General features: G+C 40.7%; 1 protein-coding gene across 4 annotated transcripts in view; it reads left to right on the top strand.

The window, feature by feature from the left end:
• Nucleotides 1–18380, top strand: part of MITF (melanocyte inducing transcription factor) — a 97912-nt gene that overhangs the window by 74891 nt on the left and 4641 nt on the right. For 2 of the 4 annotated variants that reach the window (XM_056501362.1, XM_056501363.1), the window contains exons 3-9: nt 3873–4100; nt 5214–5297; nt 6577–6672; nt 12160–12277; nt 14723–14779; nt 15775–15850; nt 16897–17044. In XM_056501362.1, the coding sequence (XP_056357337.1) occupies nt 3873–4100; nt 5214–5297; nt 6577–6672; nt 12160–12277; nt 14723–14779; nt 15775–15850; nt 16897–17044 (807 nt within the window). The remainder of the gene's footprint in view (nt 1–3872; nt 4101–5213; nt 5298–6576; nt 6673–12159; nt 12278–14722; nt 14780–15774; nt 15851–16896; nt 17045–18380) is intronic. The other 2 variants (XM_056501364.1, XM_056501365.1) reach the window with 1 other exon arrangement.

The raw sequence follows: 18380 nt of genomic DNA, 5'->3' as shown, positions 1-18380 counted from the left end.
TGTTTTTTCCAAAATGTGAGGGATGAGTGCTGATTAATCAGGGTGGCTCCATCCAGCACTTTCCTAGCTCAGCCTTGTAGGGCCTAAGCTGGGTTTCACATGGGTGCAAGTCAAGTTGATTTTTTTTTCCTACTGCCTTTCTCTGTGCTTCATCTGAAGAAAAGAGATCCTGCTAAGTGTCAGCATGGCAAGAGCAGATGGAGCTTGAGTGGCTGGCAGAGGGACTCAGTGCAGGAGTGCCTGGAGACAGTGGAGATGCTGCTGAGCTGGCATTGAAGGCTCTTCTGGAACTGAACCAGTTTTGAGGCTCTGCTTCTAGTGCAGTGTTTTACTCTTGTAAATACTCTCATTTTACTCTTGTAAATACTCTTGTTTTGCTCTTGTAAATACTCTCGTTTTGCTCTTGTAGCCAAATTCTTCTGTTACTATGCTGTGATAAATTAAGCTTTTTTGCCATCTTGTCTTAGCTCATTTCTGAAGCTCTGTGGACAATAATAATAATAGTAATAATTCTTACATTACCAAAATGCTCAAAAAACAATGTTGTACTTAATTGTGTAACAGTGCAGCAAAATTTTGGTTGAGATTGCTGGAGAGAGAGGGTTGGAGATCCAGAGGATTTGGTTGCAAATTGTTTTATTTTTCCTTTCATGTCCCCATTCAGTCACATTTCTTAGGAAGTGTATCCAAACCAATAATTTGTCATCTTGCACTTTGTGTCTCATGAATTTGGGCGAACAACAAGAACTATTCTTCACCCAAAATGCTAGAAGGGGCTGAGAACCAAAATTAGATCTTAAGTCAAAGCTTTTATTCACGGTTTCAAGTTCAGGGTAGTGGAATTTCATTACAGGGGGGTTTTTTCAGCTTTTTGCTCATGAGTTATTTTGTCAAAAAAGGGAGAGTGCTTTATGGCTTATGTACAGAGTGACTCTGGGGCACCTTGGAACATTTGCCCAAGAAGGCGCATTTAGCTTGTCTTTGATGTAGAGTCTGCAGAACAGGATGCTCTAGGCCAAAGACAGATTCTCAACAAGCAGCATGAAGTTCATTAGGGTAGTCCCCACCAGATTTCCATGATGGAACTCATAAGGCAGCTCAAGAGAGCAGCCAGTGGCAAAACAGAGAATCAAATTCAAGTTTCTTCTGTGTATCCACTCAGGCCTCACACTCAGCCAGAGCAAGAGTAGTTCAGACTGGTACAGCTGAGGGCAGGGCAGGCCATTAAAAAAAATAGATTAATAATTGAATAGCAAAATAAAATATTTTAGTGTAGAACAGCACAACAAAATCACAGGGAGAGTATGTTCTTGTGAAATAAGTATGTATTTTGCCAACAAAAATCTTGTCAGGCAGTGAGTGTGTGTTTCAAAACTTGACATGTAGTGGATTCAGTTAAATATGTTGGTATATATTATAAGTAATTCAGTATTTGATGATACAGGGTTGAGATTTGGAATTTGGAACTTTGCTGATCTCTCTTCTGGGAGTGTGGAGGGTGGCCAGGTGATGGGTGCAGAGAGGAGAGACTTTGCTCCATCCTGGGCTGGAGAACAGCAGAGATACCTGCTGCCTGTGGAGGAAGAGGAACGTGCAGATTCTGTCAGGCGAGTAGGACTTGGTTTTAAAATAACATATTCAAAGACAAGTGTTACAAAAAACACTTGTTTACTGACAACTTCATCTACTTGGAAGATGAAAATTTAGTGAAAAATACTTACCTAGATAGTGTAGCTCTTAGCACTGATGATAGGAAAATTGATAATGCAGTTTGGGACTGACAGAGTAAGTGCTGTACTTATCACAGTGTTGTCTATTGATAGAGTGCAACAAAACAGATTAGACTTTCTAAAAATGCTATCTTAATGTGCTTCCCTGTGAGCTCAGTCTTCAGAAAATAATGCCAGTTGGGCAGTTTTTATGTTTTGGAGTACAGACTTCCTCAAGGAGTTGGATAGAAAGAAAAAGTAACTTCTGGAAGGTGTAGAGACTGTGTCCAAGTGCAGATAAGTGTATTTGGAACATGCATTAGCCCTTTGTCAGCCATCCCTGAATTGGAAAAGTTCTTGCAACTCTAGATTGAGACAGAATTAATGGCTTTGAAGCACCAGGGAAGCTGAGAATGGGGTAGAGCTTTTTCAAGTGCTTCACGTTCCTCTGCAAGTCCTGGGTTGTGCTGGGAAGCTGAGGACAGGACTGCAGAGCCCTGTGGGTTTATCCAGGGCACCCACTGCCAGGGAATATGTGTTAGGCTCATAGAGCATTTATTCAGTTATTTCTTACTCTGTACTTAAAAACTTTTAACCTTACTGCTAAAGAAAACTACCATTGTGTGTTAGTAGGACTGGAACGAAAGCTGAATAGCGAATTAGCCTTGAGCGAACTGTCAATCTGACTTTGATAGCCCATCACTTAAAAGGTCCTTTTATGTTTATGAAAAAGCATGACATCAAAGCCAGGGGAAGAAAAAAATACCAATACTTAGAGCTTAACTTAAACTTGCATAACTTCCAAGAAGAGGCCTTGTGTGAACTGTTTGTTTGTCCGCTTGCGTGGCTAATTAGCGTAGGTTACTAAAAGTCTGAGCTGTGGCCATCAAGCTTCTTCTGCTCTTCTGGGGTTGGTTGTGCTTCCATATGTGGATCCCTCAAACTGGAGTAGCATAGACAAAGGATATTGCAGTCACTTCTCTTACAGCCTCTAGGTAGCATGCTGGAAATGCTTGAGTATAACCATTATCAGGTGAGTTGTTGTTGGAGCCTTATTTAAAAACCTATTGCTAAGAAGGTGTACAGTGTACAGGAAACCCTTTTCCACTGGTGTCTTGGTTGCTTTATTTCATTTCTTTTTTCCCATGGTCAAGCATGGTCGCTTGTAACAGCAAAAGTCGCTTTAATGGAACTGTTTTAAAGCAAAATAACTTTTCAGCATATTCCCGTATTTTGGGTTGATTTCTAGTTTCTGGTAACAACCTTAATGATCAACAAAAGGTAGCAAAGAATTTCCAGAATATGGTGGAAAATTTTAAAGGAAAAAAATAGCCTTTCTTCTCTTGCTTATTTAGAGTGTGCGACAGTTTTTCGGCATAAGGATTTTCATATTTTGTATGTAAAAAATTCCTAAGTACTGAGAAGCTTATCTTAAATACAGAAATAGCAGTTGCTGACGACAGTGATTGATCTGAACTGAAACACTTCTTTACTTGCATCTTATTTGCATCATGTGTTTATAAACAGGCTGTCTTATTTGTATATGATTTAGGCTGTATATCTGAGATATAAATAATCTGTAGGCAGAAAAAGGTGTCTTTGTTACTTCTTTTATTTTAACCAAGGTATTAATTTAAAAAAAACTCCAAACATTCAAAACCTAAGCCACCATTAACAGACTTTTTATCTCTCTTTTATTTGACACTGGATTAAGGATAACAATCCGTACTTCTTGATTTTAATTGTTAACTACTAACGAATAAAATGAGTCCTGCAGTACAAGTCATTTCTCCATATTTTAGTGAAAACTAAATGTCACATAGCTGAAGGTCTGAACTCAGAACTGACTGTTCTGGAGTGTCTGTATCAACTGAAAGCCCAAGCGTTGGTCTTAAGTGAGAAATCTCATGTTGTAGAAAAATAGCTGGAACTTCTTGGTGTACTGATAGTAAGTCAGTTGTTGAAAGACCGAATTGTAAACTGATTCTTTGCCACCAAATGCGAGTTAGTGAAGCACTGTGGACTTCCTTGGAGCTGTACAGGTTTGTGTTTTGTCAGATAGCTGGTCCTTATGTCACAAATTCATAGCTCAGATCCCTAGCACCTGCAGCGATGATGTAAGACAATAAAACCCTTTTGTCCTTTTTAAATTGTGTCGTACAGGTGCAGACTCACCTTGAGAATCCAACCAAGTACCACATTCAGCAGGCCCAGCGGCAGCAGGTAAAGCAGTACCTCTCTACCACTCTAGCAAATAAACATGCCAACCAAGCCCTGAGCTTGCCATGTCCAAACCAGCCTGGGGATCATGTCATGCCACCTGGAACGGGCAGCAGCGCACCCAACAGCCCCATGGCTATGCTCACACTCAACTCCAACTGTGAGAAAGAGGTAAGAGCTCTCCTGTGTGTCTTTCCAGTGAAACAAAGCTGTAATCTGCTTTAATCAAGTTGTTTTAAACCATATTTGCTCACTGTTAAGATGTCCTGTTTATCTTTTCTGTTCGTTGTGAAAATGTAATTGCTGCCTCTGTGTCTGCCTGATTAATAGATATTTTTGGCAAAAAACCCATGTCCCTCCAGCTTCCTCTTGTTTGAACTATTTTAGCTAGTTTATACTTACTAAAACTACTTTTCTTGTTCCCCACCCTACTGCTTGATGCACACAGTGAATAATTGACCTTTGGAGAATACAAAGCAGCTTTGTAAGCTGCAGCTTTCTGGAATAATGTTATTTATGGCTTCTTTATCTAGAAAGTGCAAAGATCATAACAAAAATAACTAAAAAAACACAAAGCTATTTTGAGATATTTTAGGTATTTTTATGGTAAAATTTGTGCAAATCTCCTGCATAGCTGGCAGGCCAGATTATCCCAGCTAATACGCCCTAAAATGTTACTGATTGCTGTTCCAGTTCTGCAAATATAACACTTCAGTAGCCTATGTCTAGAAGTCCTTTGCAACCTTGTCTTAATCTTTAGTGGCAAAAACTGAGTTAGATGTTAAATGTGTGCTCAGGCTCTAAAGCAAAATGGTTGGGAAGATATTAACAAGTACAAGAATCATGACAGTATTTTTGTAACATGAAAAGTAGGATGCAGCTATAGAGTTCCTCTTGTCCCCTCATTCCCCCCTTCAAGCTTTTGTGCCAGATATTTAGTACATATGCATTCCTTAAGCAAAATGTTATACAGCTTGGAGAAGCAGTTATTGCAGGATATATTTTGCACATGCAAGGGAAATACTTGTGCTCCATAGTTTCAAAATAAATGAAAATCAGATATTTGCACTGAAATTTTTTTCTTGAGGTTATTTACAGCTTCACTTTGCTGTGTCATCGGGAACATGTGTGCATGACACTATTTCATTCGTGCTCTTTTTGGGACTGAGACTGTGCCATGAACTCAGATCCATGCTTTGCTTTTTTTCTTCTTCTTTTTTTTTCTTTTTTTTTTTTTTTTCTTTTTTTCTTTTTTTTTTTTTTTTTTCCTTTTTATTTCTGCAGGGATTTTATAAATTTGAAGAGCAAAGCAGGGTTGAGAGTGAGTGCCCGGCTCTGAATACACACTCACGAGCATCATGCATGCAGGTACTGGATGACACAGGAGGTGGAGCACAGGTCCCCATTCTAATGAGCATGTTTCTTTCATGATATGTTGAAAAATAGACTTACCCCACAGTGTCTTTAAGAAGTTGAATATGAGATGTATTTAAGGTACAATACAGCAATGTTGTTTATTAGCAACAGTGTCAGAAGTGCATGAAGATACCTGGAAAAGGCTCGTTCTGTTCTAGCACTCTAATTCCATGGCAGAAGAGCACATCAAGCATGCTTTAAGGTCTTGCGTCAGGAAATCTTTTCTAACTGGGTTTTCCAAGAGTGCATGGATGTGGTTGTGCCCTGATAACCTTCAAGTTCACATTTCTATGCAGATCACACTTGTGTTTTAAAAAATTATATGATAAGACTTTAATCTATCTGTGGTAATTCATCCTCAGTAATCACCCTTTTATATTTTCATTCTTTTTTTTCTTAAAACTAAGGAGTTTTTATTTCTTGCCAGAATCAGTAACAAGACTTCGGGGATGGGCTGTAACTGTTAGTTCCTTTCTTGCCCTCACTTCCAGTCAATGTAATTTGTTGTGATCACACATTCTGGAGCTGATATAAAAATCCGATGTACTGCTACTTTTACCATCACCATTATGCATTGATTTTGTAGACCTCTGTTGTTTAAGCTCCTTTTTTATAATGAGCAAAAAGGAAATAGTCCTGTCCTGAAACAGTCAATCCTGCAGGACAGTTTGCAGCACCAGAGTGGGTGCTGTGAAGGGCTGTTTCCTCCTGCCTGTGCAGGGGCTGATGGAGGCACCTTCCAGCCCAGCCCCTGAAGGAGGTGTTGTGTACCACCTCAAATCAGCTCTGAGCTGCCCCTGGGTGCTGCTTCTTGGGAAGGATATGAATCAATGGATTCTGCTGTCGAGGGCCAGCAGCAAATCTTTGCTCCTCTCCTTCCCTGCAGCTGTCCAGGGCTCGGTGTTCCTGCCTGTGCCCAGGTTTTGGTCCCATTTTATGGAGAGGAGGCAGCAGTGCTGCAGTGGGGAGAGGGAGAGGTGTCCTTAGAGTCACTTATTCCACAGGCAGCTTCCTCCTCCACTGTTGCTGGAGGAGCAGTGTCCGTGGGCAGGTGTGCAGGGTAACTGCTGCTGGGAGGAGGGTTGGATCATGAAACCTCAGCTCTACCATGACCTGAGTGTCCTGCCTGGATAGCAGGAGGCACAGCTGAGGGATTGCACAGCTGCTGTGCTGTGTGTCCCAGTGGTTCTGATAACTGTTCTGGTTCTCTCTGTCCCACCTTTCTTTGCAGATGGATGATGTGATCGATGACATCATTAGTTTGGAGTCCAGTTACAATGAAGAAATCCTCGGCTTGGTGGACCCAGCCCTGCAAATGGCAAACACGGTACAACAGTCCTTTCCTTCTGCTTTCCCTGTTAAGTCTAGCTGGTTTTCCTTGAGAGGAAGTAAAACTGCAGCAGGACTTTTCTTCCTTGCAATTAAGTAGTTATTGCATTGTTCCACAGAGAGTAATTAGTTTTTCTTTGAAGAGCTTAAGGTGATACAGTACAGTGAAACACATGAATTTTAAAATGCAAGCTGGAGTCAGGTTGAGAGAATACAAAGGGCAATTTTGCTTTTCTTATTTCCAAGTTAGTGGTGAGAGGATTGTAACAGAGGAGTAAACTGTGCTACCAGGAGTGGCTCATTCCCACTGATACTGGAGATTGTCGTGGACTTCATACTTGGCTTCAGAAAGGAAGGAACCTCTGGTATCCCAGGTTCCTGAATGTTGTCATATTCAAGTAAGAAATTGGCATGTGTTAGCATCCCTATCCAGAGACACTTTCTGTTATCTCTAACATCACAGCTTTATCTCTGCCTCATTCCAGGTGGGGAGAAGTCCCCAGCTAGACGGCAGCAAAGATGTTACAGAATTAAGCAGGAGGAAAAAAAAATTTAAAAAGCTATCTTCCAAACAAACAAAAGGGAAGGAATAAAGAGGGTTGAAAACTGAACAAGGCAGGGGATGTGGGAAGCGTGTGATAAAAGCCAAGAACACAGAGGTGCAGAAAGCGCTGAGGGAAGGCTCAGGTGTCCTCCAAGCGGCTCTTTTGGGTTGGTTCACATTGCTTTGAGAATTAATATAATCATACTTCTGGCATAATCTGATTTTGATCTTCTGTGGAGGGTAGCTCCAGTGAATTTTTTGCCTTAGGCTTAAGTGCTGTTAGATCTGGCTGAGTAGATGTCTGCCAGTGCTGGCGTCTGTTTCTGTTTCATCTGGTGCCAGAATTTACAGCTTACCACAGAGCACTGATTTTGTGGCATAGGTTTACATTTGCTGACAGTAGTTGTCTGATGTCATGTTAACCTGGTCCTGTGCTCCCACAGATTCCCACAGCCCTCAGAGACGTGGAGGATGACGCAGGAAGCGTCCCACCAGCTTCCCTTTCTAAATAGTGCCCTTTGAGTTCTCAGGGAAATAGCTGCACGGCCCTGCTACAGAGAATACATTTTCCTTTAATCTAAGATGACTTGCAAAGTGCAGCTGTCCTGGAATTTGAGAGAAAACCTCAAGAAACTGTCAAAAGATAGCTTTCAAAAAGTTAATCTGTTTTTCTTTTTTTAATCGAGGGATGAGGTTCTTCTGGAGTCCTTTATCTCAAGTCCTTTATCAATCCATTGGATTGGGACCCATTAATTCAGAAGGGGCTTGGATAGCTTTATGTTGTTCTTCTTTTCTAGTTTCCAGGGTGGCTCTTTGCTTCCAGACAGGGATATAAGGATGCTTTGCACTCTTTTGGTGCAAGGAGTCCCTGTAGTCAATGTTTAGGGTAGTCTCATCCCTCCTGTGCTTTTCTGTGCTTGCTACATGTCAAGAAATCTTATAAAGAAGCCCGATCCACATTTACTGTGGAATTTCCGAACTTTCCCACTCTGTCTGGTGAAGTCTGCAAAATAAGGATGTGAAACAGGGAAATTTTAAGATTTCTTTACTGATAAGTTTAAATAACTGGAGGAAAAAAAAGCATATTTCAGTCTCTGAATCAGCCTAGTGCCAGTCCTGAAGAGATGGAAATTGAACCATGTTTCTCAATTTGTTTAGGAAAAAAAAAACAAGACAGACACTTTTGTTTGGGGACAGGACTTAGCTCTTAAAGTATGCAACATTATATTAATAAGGAATTAATGCCTACAGACTGATCTAAGTCGAGGTAGGAGAAATCAAGAGAGGAAATGGTCTCTAAAGAGACACAACCTATAAATAGCTGTGCTGAGTCTGTGACAAAGGCAGTTGTTGTTCCATAACCAACAATGAACAAAAGGACCAGTTTGTTACAGTTGGTAACAGTACTTAATTGATAAGCAAAATCAGAGATTTCTGTGCAGAGCAAGCTAAGGGAGTTTGCAAGTACCTTGAATTGGAAATGGCCCATTGCAGTCAACTGCTTGTGAGAGTGATAGTCAGCTTTGGTGTTTGGTGGAATAAAATCTGTGGTGGAAAGTATCACAAAATGGTCACTAGCTTATAGGGAAGGTGTTCTGCCCAGATGTCACCTGATAATTGAATTAATGAGTACTGTGTAAAGTGCTCCTGTGGAGGTGACAATTAATTAATCCAGCTAATCAACTCCAGCCAGAGCCTGACATGGAAAGCTCTGTGAATAGGTACAGCTCCATTTTTAAATGTGGCTTTCTTCTGGAGTTTAAACTCCACAGCAGAGTTTTGTTACAGAGGCTGCTGCTGAGCGTGTGCTTGTAGGTCAGGGAACATCACAATACACTGTGGGCTGCACAAGCTGGGGTGCAGAACCCATTCCAGTGTGTACTGGTACCTTAGAAACAGCCTTGTTTATCACACAGCTGATGGCTCAGTGATTTTAGACAGAATGTGGGTGCTTGTTTTGTTGGACTAGTGGAGGAGAAATGAAAGCCTCAGACTCCCGTGAATGTGCACTATGATGAATCTGCAGTCATAATTACCATATTTCAAATTTCTGTTATATAAAAGCCATTATTAGAAAAAAAAAAAAAAGAGGCAGATGCAAAGTGATAGGAAGATTGAAATTTGTATAACTTGGTGTGTTTGTGCCATTTGTGATGCCAAGACCCTGAAATATGAAATCTCACAAGTGAAAGCATTTTCAACCATGCTGTTTCAATGAAGATGACATGCTAAACCTGGCATAAGCCACTCTTCCTTCGTTTACTTTTTGGAAGAGTAAAGGTGGATGATCTGGCTGATGCTGTATTTAAATTTCTTCTTATCCAGAAATAGCTAAGAAAGCTGTAAGGAAAACCATATTTAGGTTGGAAACATGCTAGAATTTGGAGAAGACAGTGAAGGAGCTTCTTGAGCTCCAGAAAATTCCCTGTCTTTCTCTAAGTTTGAGCTCCATCTTCCTTTGAAATGGCTGCGGAAGTTTTGACATTTTCCCATCTTGTACTCGAGGATGGTGGTGAAAGGCTCGACTGTCTTAGAGCTGAAATGTTTGCCAACAATATGTATTTTTTCCCAGTTTCTTGAAACGAAGCATTTCAAATAACTGCTCAGGTGTCACTGTAATGAGCACAAAATAAACCCTTTTTGGGTATTTTTTTGCCCCATTTAAGTCTAGTGGCTGCTTTTGTGTGCTTACCACATTGCTGTCTTATGCATCTCAAAGCAATGCCCTCAGCACAAGGGTCCTCTGCCCTTTCCCAGTTCCCTAAACCCTGCACTAATGATTATTGGGTTTACCTTAGTCAACTTATTTTATTCCTCTGGGAACTGTTATAAAATTGTGAACTGAGGATGTGCCTTGGTTTTAACTTCTCTTTAGCTGCAGGTGTTTTATTTGAGATGGCATGTATTTTATGTGAATGTTGCATGTACTTTGTTTTTATTTGAAAGGAATTACTATAAGTTAGTCCCAAAGATGTGACCTGCAGCCATCCTGGAGAAGAGGCGTTCCAGCATGGACCACGTATAGGAAAATGCTACAACTGAGATTTTGACCTGTGGAGTTTGGATGCTGGGGAGAGTGGTCAAAGAAAGAAGCTGCTCAGTCTCTTTGCTCTTGGATCACTGATTTAAATGGAGATTGTTGGCATTTCCCTCCTTTTAATGTGAATTTCCCTGATAAGCATTCCTGTGGGCAGCCTTTAGCAGCTGTGCACATGTGCACCTTCAGCAGTTGGTGCCAGTCTTCTCTGTCCCCTTTTGTGATCATTGCTCACACTTGTCCTGTTTATTGACATGGAAATCTGGTTCAGTGATTGACACCTTTGGGGAAGAAAAATCAATCACAAACTGTTGTAACAATCAGGGTCCATGTTGCAGTAAGGAAAGCAACTCAGTGCTCTCCACGTCTCATTACAACCTGGCTGCTTTACCCAGGCTTTGAGATACCAGTTTTGAGTTCTCTAACAAAAAATATTCTTTTTTCTTTCTAAATTCCCTAAAGTTCCTAATTAGATTTCACATGTCTGGTTGTGAACTTCAAGTCCTTGGGCTACAAACAGGGTCTTTGTGCTCTCCCCATGCTGACCCAAGTCAGAAGGGTGTGTGACACTCTCGCTGTGTCGGTGTCAGGGATGTGTTTGGGGAACCCACAGACACAAGGGTCAGCCTTGTAGAGCAGTGGGTTTGAGTGGTCACCCTGACTCTAGTGTGGACAGGTCACAACCAGCACAGCTGTCACCTCAGCAGCATTATTAGATCTTCCCTCATTTTTATTTTTTTCTTTTTTTTAAATAAGGCTGACTCATAGTGAGAATTCAGTTACATTTATTCCTCTGTCTCTTAAAGTTTGAGTCGGGGGACTTTGGTTTTATTGTTGGCCATTATCTGTTCTCCACAACTATCAGCATGGCTTCTAGCTGTGGTACTTTACATATCAACTCCTGTTTCATCTGCTTCCATATGGCAGAGCAATTTTCTTAGGTCCCAGTCTGGCAAGGCCCATCAGTAGGAGTTTAATAGTCCTGGCTGTGACTCACTGCATTGTATTCACCAGCATTATTTACATGGGTGTAAAGTTAATACCTACTCTAATCTCTGCAGGATCAGTGTCTTGGAGGGATTGGTTTTCTTTGCAGCAGTGATGATAAGAAGTGCTGCCACTCAGAAAAGATACCAGAGTGTTTTATACCTGTCTTTTCAAAACCAAATAAGAGATGGGTAAAATAATCCACTCAGGATAATTGCAAGCTTCGTTAAATATGTTTCAATATAAAGGGATAGATTTGATAGATATTGCTGAAATGCAGTCCTATTTCTGTGTAAATCTACTTGTTTAAATACCTAAATAAACACAGCAGAGTGAACAAGTAATTGAGGAAACTTACTGTAAAAATAATCTCCCTCCTACTGGTGCACATTCTTGTTATGTAAGGCAAAAAAACAAAGTAAACTGAAATGTTTTCTGTGTAGGTAGCTTTCAAATCACATGAAAAATGTGATTAATTAATACAGTGTTCTTCTTCCAGCATGTGACAACTTGTAAAGTACTTCCACTCACATATCCCTGGAAAAGGGGGGGGTTTCTCTGGGAGAGTTCTGTAGGCTCTTTCAGATATGAGAGAAGTTTAAGGGTTATAGATATAATAGTTTTAGTGAAAAATAAGGAGCAACAGTGCAGCAGTATCATCAGCATTTTACCTCTTTTATTACCTCTTAATCTTTTAAGTCTGCATACTTTTGAGGAGAGAGAATAGAATTTTCCCAGTGTAGATGTTTTATCCCTCATGCCCATGAATATCTGTGGATTTTGCTGACCTTCTTGCAGGCTCTGTTTGCACATGGAAAAGGGCATAGATTACTTAGCACATCCTGACTCTGATCTTCTGTACAAAGGCATTCATAAAGGCAAACTAAATGATCCTTTTCCTTGTTTATCTTTTCCAGTTGCCTGTGTCTGGCAATTTGATTGACCTTTATGGCAACCAAAGCATGCCTCCTCCAGGACTAAACATCAGCAACTCGTGTCCAGCTAATCTTCCTAATATAAAAAGGGAGCTCACAGGTAAATACATCTGAAATACCACCTTGGAGTAATGGTGTCATTGTTTTGAATTCAGGGGATACTGGACATAATTTCTGTTATGAGAAAGAATGCATTAGTGAACAGTTTCTTTCAGCCTGTGTTCATGTGTGTTCACTGTCACAAGTTCATATAAAGTCCTTAATTGTTACAGTCACACCTGCACTGTGTTGTGCTCCAGGAAGCTTCCATGCATCTTTTCCAGAGCTGTTTTCTAGTTTGGGCTTGCTGATTGATCTATCAACACCAAACTTTAACACCTTCACATCGGGAGTATCTGTGGGATTCACATCAAGGAATGATGCAGACTGGGGCTTTACTTCAGTAGGGGAGGGCAGTAATGAACAAATAACCTGCTATAATGTGAAGTCTGGACATGTAGATCCTTGAAAATGTAAAATTAGGCACTTGGGGGATTGGAATTTGATGATCTTTAAAGTCCCTTCCTACCCAAGCCATTCTGTGATTCAATGAATATGCATCACTAAATTAAGATGGAAATGAAGTGTTCCTTATATTTTTTTTTAATGCCAGTTCCTGCAGCAATGCTCTGAGCAAGCTGTGGGAGGCAGGGGCAGGAGAGTGGGACACTAAAAACCTCTTTTTCTCAAGCACATGTGTATAGGACTAAGATTGAAACAAATAATAAGTTTCATATTTGCAGGCATGTTTTATTTCTGCTCACTTGGAAGGGTATAACCTCACACAGGGTAGATATAAAAGGTGTGGTTGTGTCTAGGCTGAACAAATGGAGATCCACTCTAGAACTGATGGTAAAACCATATTAATGCCCAGAAATGCCTCTTCTTAAGCCCAGCAGAGTCAATCACCATGCAGTAGGGTAGGGGCCTTGTTTCTTTCTCACCTGTCATCTTTCTGGGTTTCTGTTGTGAAAACTCACAGGCTGACTCAGTTGCAAAGCAGGTTCTGGGTAGGAATTAGTTTAAGCAGAGCAGTTTCAATAGGCCAGGAGGAAATGCCACCTCTGTGAGCCAGCGGATATTTGCATTTATAGGACAGCACAGAATTTGAACTCAGTGCCAAAAAAAGACACAGAGAGCACACAATGATTTGTGGCTGCTGGAAAGTAAAGCAAAGCTTGTACAGAGATGGAACTGTGTAAGAGGAGGGTGAGAAGGGAGGAGAGCTACTCAAAGTCCTCCATTGCAGGCAGTTTTGTTGCCCCAAGTATTGAAAGTTCCAGGGGCTGTAAGCTGCAAACTCAGCCCAACTTGGATGTGCAGAATGGTGAATTTGCTGCAGGTTCAGGCAAAGAAGGCAGAAGGAGTGGGGAAAAAGTCTTATGGAAGTCCTTGATACATCAAATATCAAAACGAGACTGAAATAAATTTAATGTCTATATGGTACAGAGTTTTTTTCTGATCAAAATAAAATAATAGAGGAAAGAAACTTACTGGCTACAGTGAGGGATTGTTTTCAAAATAGAATTTGTGATACAAGATGATGCACTTGTTGCTCCTCACTGATTTACTGTGGAACTGTAAAGTTCCCCACTTTGGGGATTTGAATGCAATGGGGCAAGGATTAATGACCTCACCTTTTAAGCAGAGCAAAGATAAAATACTTAAAATTGCTTGAGAAGCTTAGGACCAAATGAGAACTGAGAAGAAGAAATTTTGTTGTGCTGTTGCCTGAATTATTGCATGCTGAAATTAATAATGATATTATAATCTTAGAATATATTAGCAATAATAATAAAATAATAAAAATAGATAATAAGTGTGTGGAGCAAGGTGAAGGGAAGTTCTGCATTGAGGAGACAAGTTCTGCTCTCTCTGTGCAGCATGGCTGCCATTACTTTCATTTCTGCCTTTCCCTAAGCAAGAACCATTGTTCTCAACTTTATTGCTAAGGAAGGTGTTGAATTTTTCACTTTTTTTCCCCCATATAATAGAAACAGTTGGTGTAGCAGGAAAATACACTGTTTTTAACAGGTCACTTAAGTTGTCCCTTGAGTGTTGTGGTGATGTGTGTGCACGTGCCACAGAAGGATGTAGCCTTAATTTGGGTGAGCAGAGCCTGTGTCACATCCTGAGCTGGCAGCAATGCCATGAGCATGCTGTTCCTCTGGTTCAGCTCCCCTGGGATACGTGTGCTGGATCTCAGCACTTTGTTGTCCTTAAATACCTTGCTGAGTCAGGGCCTCCGTGGGAAACATTCCCATCATGGGAGTCACTCTGGGAGGTGTGGGAAGAGATGCTCCACAGGTGCAGAGGTGAAGCTCAGCCCTAGTGTTGTGTTTTGGCATCCACAAACCCTTCTTACTCCTTGGGATGGGGTAATGACTGGTGTGACAAACAGCCATCAGGCTTCCTGTGCAGGTATTTCACAGGCTGAAACGCTGTGGTTGAATTATTTTCATTCTAATTACCTCATTCACATGCACAGCATGTGTTTTTCCTACAGAGTCTGAAGCGAGAGCCTTGGCTAAGGAGAGGCAAAAGAAAGACAATCACAACTTGAGTAAGTTTTGGTTCCTCACATTTTGCACCAATTCCTGGAATGATTTTGGGCATTGAGTGTTCAAATACTGGTCTATTAAATCTGGGTGAGGCACTGCAGTAGTATAAAGCACTGGATCATTGTGTTATGCCCATAGATCAGATATCTCAAATTCTTCTGAAATGTTTCCTTAAATCTACTATTGAAATTTAAATCTATTTTTATTTATTTTCAATAAACCAAGTGAATGAGTGATTGTTATCAATGGAATTCCTGAGTTTAACATGTGACCCAATTGCTTTTAACTGTTGTAAGATCCACCTTGCACCATTTTACTTTTTTAATTTTCATTTTCTTAGGTTAGATATGTCAAATTTGTGACTTTAAACAGCAATGTAGGTCCTCAGTATAGCAATTTTATAAATCTCATTTTTGAAATGAACTCCTATTTCCAAATTTAAAAAAAGGATTTTAAAATAATGAGCGTTTTATGATTTAAAGGATCCATAACTTACCTTTTATACTTCATAGTAGTAGAAAAAAGGAACTGTTTCATGCCTTAAGCCACTCAGAAGCCTTTTCCATAGCATAAAAAGGTAATGCAGGAAAATTGATATTTAAATTGGACTTTTGTATCCTCAAAGTGTTGCACATGAAGGACTGCTTTAAAAAAGAGTGTGTTTTGTCCCTTTTTCTGTCTTGGGATTTCCTTCAGCATTTAAACATTTTTCTCTTAATTTGTCTGTGAGGCTTACCCCTAGAAAAATATTTGCTTCTCAGTCATTCTGATTTTTAATCTCAGTTAAACTCTGCAACTTCAGCAATCCAAAAATTTACAGTACAGACAGAACTTCTGTCTTAGTGTGTCCATGTGTAAAAGAGAAAAATAAATCATCACTGGATTTTAAGCTTCAGGCAAACATTTCAGTGGTGCTTAAGAAAATCTTTATAAAACACTTGATAAGTTGTAATGAAGTGTGAATATTACTTGTAACACTGTGCTGTTTTTTCTAAAGTTGAACGAAGAAGAAGATTTAATATTAATGATCGTATAAAAGAACTGGGCACCTTGATACCCAAGTCAAATGACCCGTAAGTACAACATACTGTGGGAGGGAGGAGGTAAAATAATCCCAGGGGAGAACAAGAGCTTAAACACCCCCCAAAAGTTCCCGTTTTCTACTTGCTCTAAGCACTCTGTGATGGCAGAAATTCTTGAAAGGCTCCATTATATTTTTGGAAGATTTTTTTCAGGAGTTCATTTTTCCCCTGTTGGAACCTGCATGTGTTTGTGTTAATTTGATGATTTTTGTCTCAAAGTCTGTGCTTGGTGCTGGGAGTGATTGACTGCCTTACCAGAGGCAGAGGATGGGAAACCTTATGCTGGTCTGGCTGCTTAAATGGCTGCATGTCTTGCTAAATGACTGTTTTAATTAATTAGATGTTACAGCTTGACAAGACAGAACTAGTCCCTTTTTCAGTGAAAATGGAGGGCAGTTTATCTGGGAAGCCATTACATTCCCCTTCCCTCCAAGGGAGAAAAAGAAGGGAAATAGAGAGTGTAACTCTGTGCTCGTTTGCTGATAATTTGTCGGTGTTTGTTGTAATTTCCCAGATGTTCTTTAATATAATTCTACAATAATTTTACTGCTTTTAGCTTGTATTTACACTTTCCCAATGCTGATTCAGTAGCAAGGAACCTTCCTTGCTCTGGAGTTTGAAAGTCCACTTAAATCTGAATCAATGCCCCGTGATGATTTTGGGGATATTTTCCTGTATTTTGAGGTACAGCTACTCTGCAGAGAGGCTCTGCAGCCTCTTCCAAGGCCAGCAAGACAATATGTCTCAGTACCAACCTGCAGGACAGGTGCATCTTTGCAGTGACAGTTTGCAGTAAGATGTTTTTTGCCTGTTTAGAGAAAGTAAGATGATGTGAGGAGATGTGATGCAGCAGCCTCTCTGTCTCTGAAGCAATTGCTTCCCAAGGGCTGTGCTCCATCCCCCTCTAGTGCACTGCAAACCCTCTGTATTCACAAACTTGGAATAAATAGCAGCTGGGTGTTTTGTCTGGATAAGGTGCAGGTATGAAGGGAGCTGTGGGACAGAGCCTTACCTTGTGCTTTTGTGCTGCTCCCAAGTGACATGCGCTGGAACAAGGGGACGATTCTGAAGGCGTCGGTGGATTACATCCGCAAGCTGCAGAGGGAGCAGCAGCGCACCAAGGAGCTGGAGAACAGGCAGAAGAAGCTGGAGCATGCCAACAGGCACCTGCTGCTCAGAATACAGGTTTGCTGAGAAATGAGCTGCCAGTGCTCTTGGTGTTGCAGCGTGTGGTGACTTGTGGGGTGTGGGTTAGAAGGAGCCAGTGTTTAAATGAACAGTGAGCAGTGCTGAGATGCCTGCAGAGATTTTTCCAGAAAAAGCCAAAGATATCTTAGTTAAAAAAAAAATAAAAGAATCCTAACACTCTAGTAAAAGCACTTATGAGTGGTCTGGTTTTGCTCTACCATGGCCAACACTAGTTCCAAACCGTATCATCAAAAAGATTTATATGATAATACATTCTTCTGTTTGCCAGGCCAAAGGCATTGGGACTTCATGTGTCGTGTAGTTGTTGATAGTCATGAAATTAAGTTCAGCTCTTTGGGAGTCTTCCCTGCTGCTTGAAGTCTGTAGGACTGTACAAGTTCTCCTCAGCACAGAAAAGCAGTAGGTGGCATGAATATGTTTTCTCTGTGGGTTGTTGCCTTGTTAGATTCATCCAGGTTCCCAGTGTTCTGAGCTACACAGAAATGTAAGGGTGAAAACTCAATTTCTCTAACTAATTCCTTTGTCTTCACCTCAAGCTGGCTAGGAAACCTTAACCTTGAAGCCGACACAAGGCTTTTTTCTGGATAGCCACCCCTTTTCATAGAAGGGTAATTAAAGAAGTGTACCAGAATTGGGTGTAAGAACACCTAACATGGAGACAGCAATACCACAGATATCCTGCTCCCCTGCAGCACAAACAGCTGAGCTCTGCATGCAGCTCTGCCCTGCCAGGACACCCCTCAACAGCCCAGCTAATCCACCAGGGAGATAATGAAGCTGCAAATACCTGAGAGTCAAGTGTGGAAATAAACAGCTTTAAAATAGAACAGGCCAAGCTGAGCCCCAGCACAGTTTTGTACTTGGTTGAGCAATCTGCTGCTAGAATGAGATGATAAAAACACACAAGCCTTTTGCAGAGCAGTATCAAGCTGTGGTGTTTTAAAGCTAAATGAGATCACTTTTCAAACATCTTTCATCTTGCTTTGTATTACCCATCTGCTCTGGCTCCTTCAATCAAAATACCATAAAACCCAGACCCTTGAATAACAGGCAATACATCTGGCAGCAAATAACCTCAAGTGTGTATTTTCCCTTTTTGTGTTGATTCTGATTAAGCATGGAATAAGGAACTCCTGATTCTGGCATGTTAGCTGATGGAAGAAGTGCTTGCTCATTCCACCTTTTGCTCTGATCTTGCAGTGTGCTATTGCAAGCTTGTTTTAGCCTGGAAATAATGGAAAAGAGTAATAATCATCCCCAGTGACAGGAATATCCAGAAACAGCACAATCACAACAGAGATTGTGATTGCCT

Source organism: Oenanthe melanoleuca, chromosome 12 (assembly GCF_029582105.1).
Source record: "Oenanthe melanoleuca isolate GR-GAL-2019-014 chromosome 12, OMel1.0, whole genome shotgun sequence".
NCBI lineage: Eukaryota > Metazoa > Chordata > Aves > Passeriformes > Muscicapidae > Oenanthe > Oenanthe melanoleuca.
This window is presented reverse-complemented; position numbering and strand designations above follow the sequence as displayed.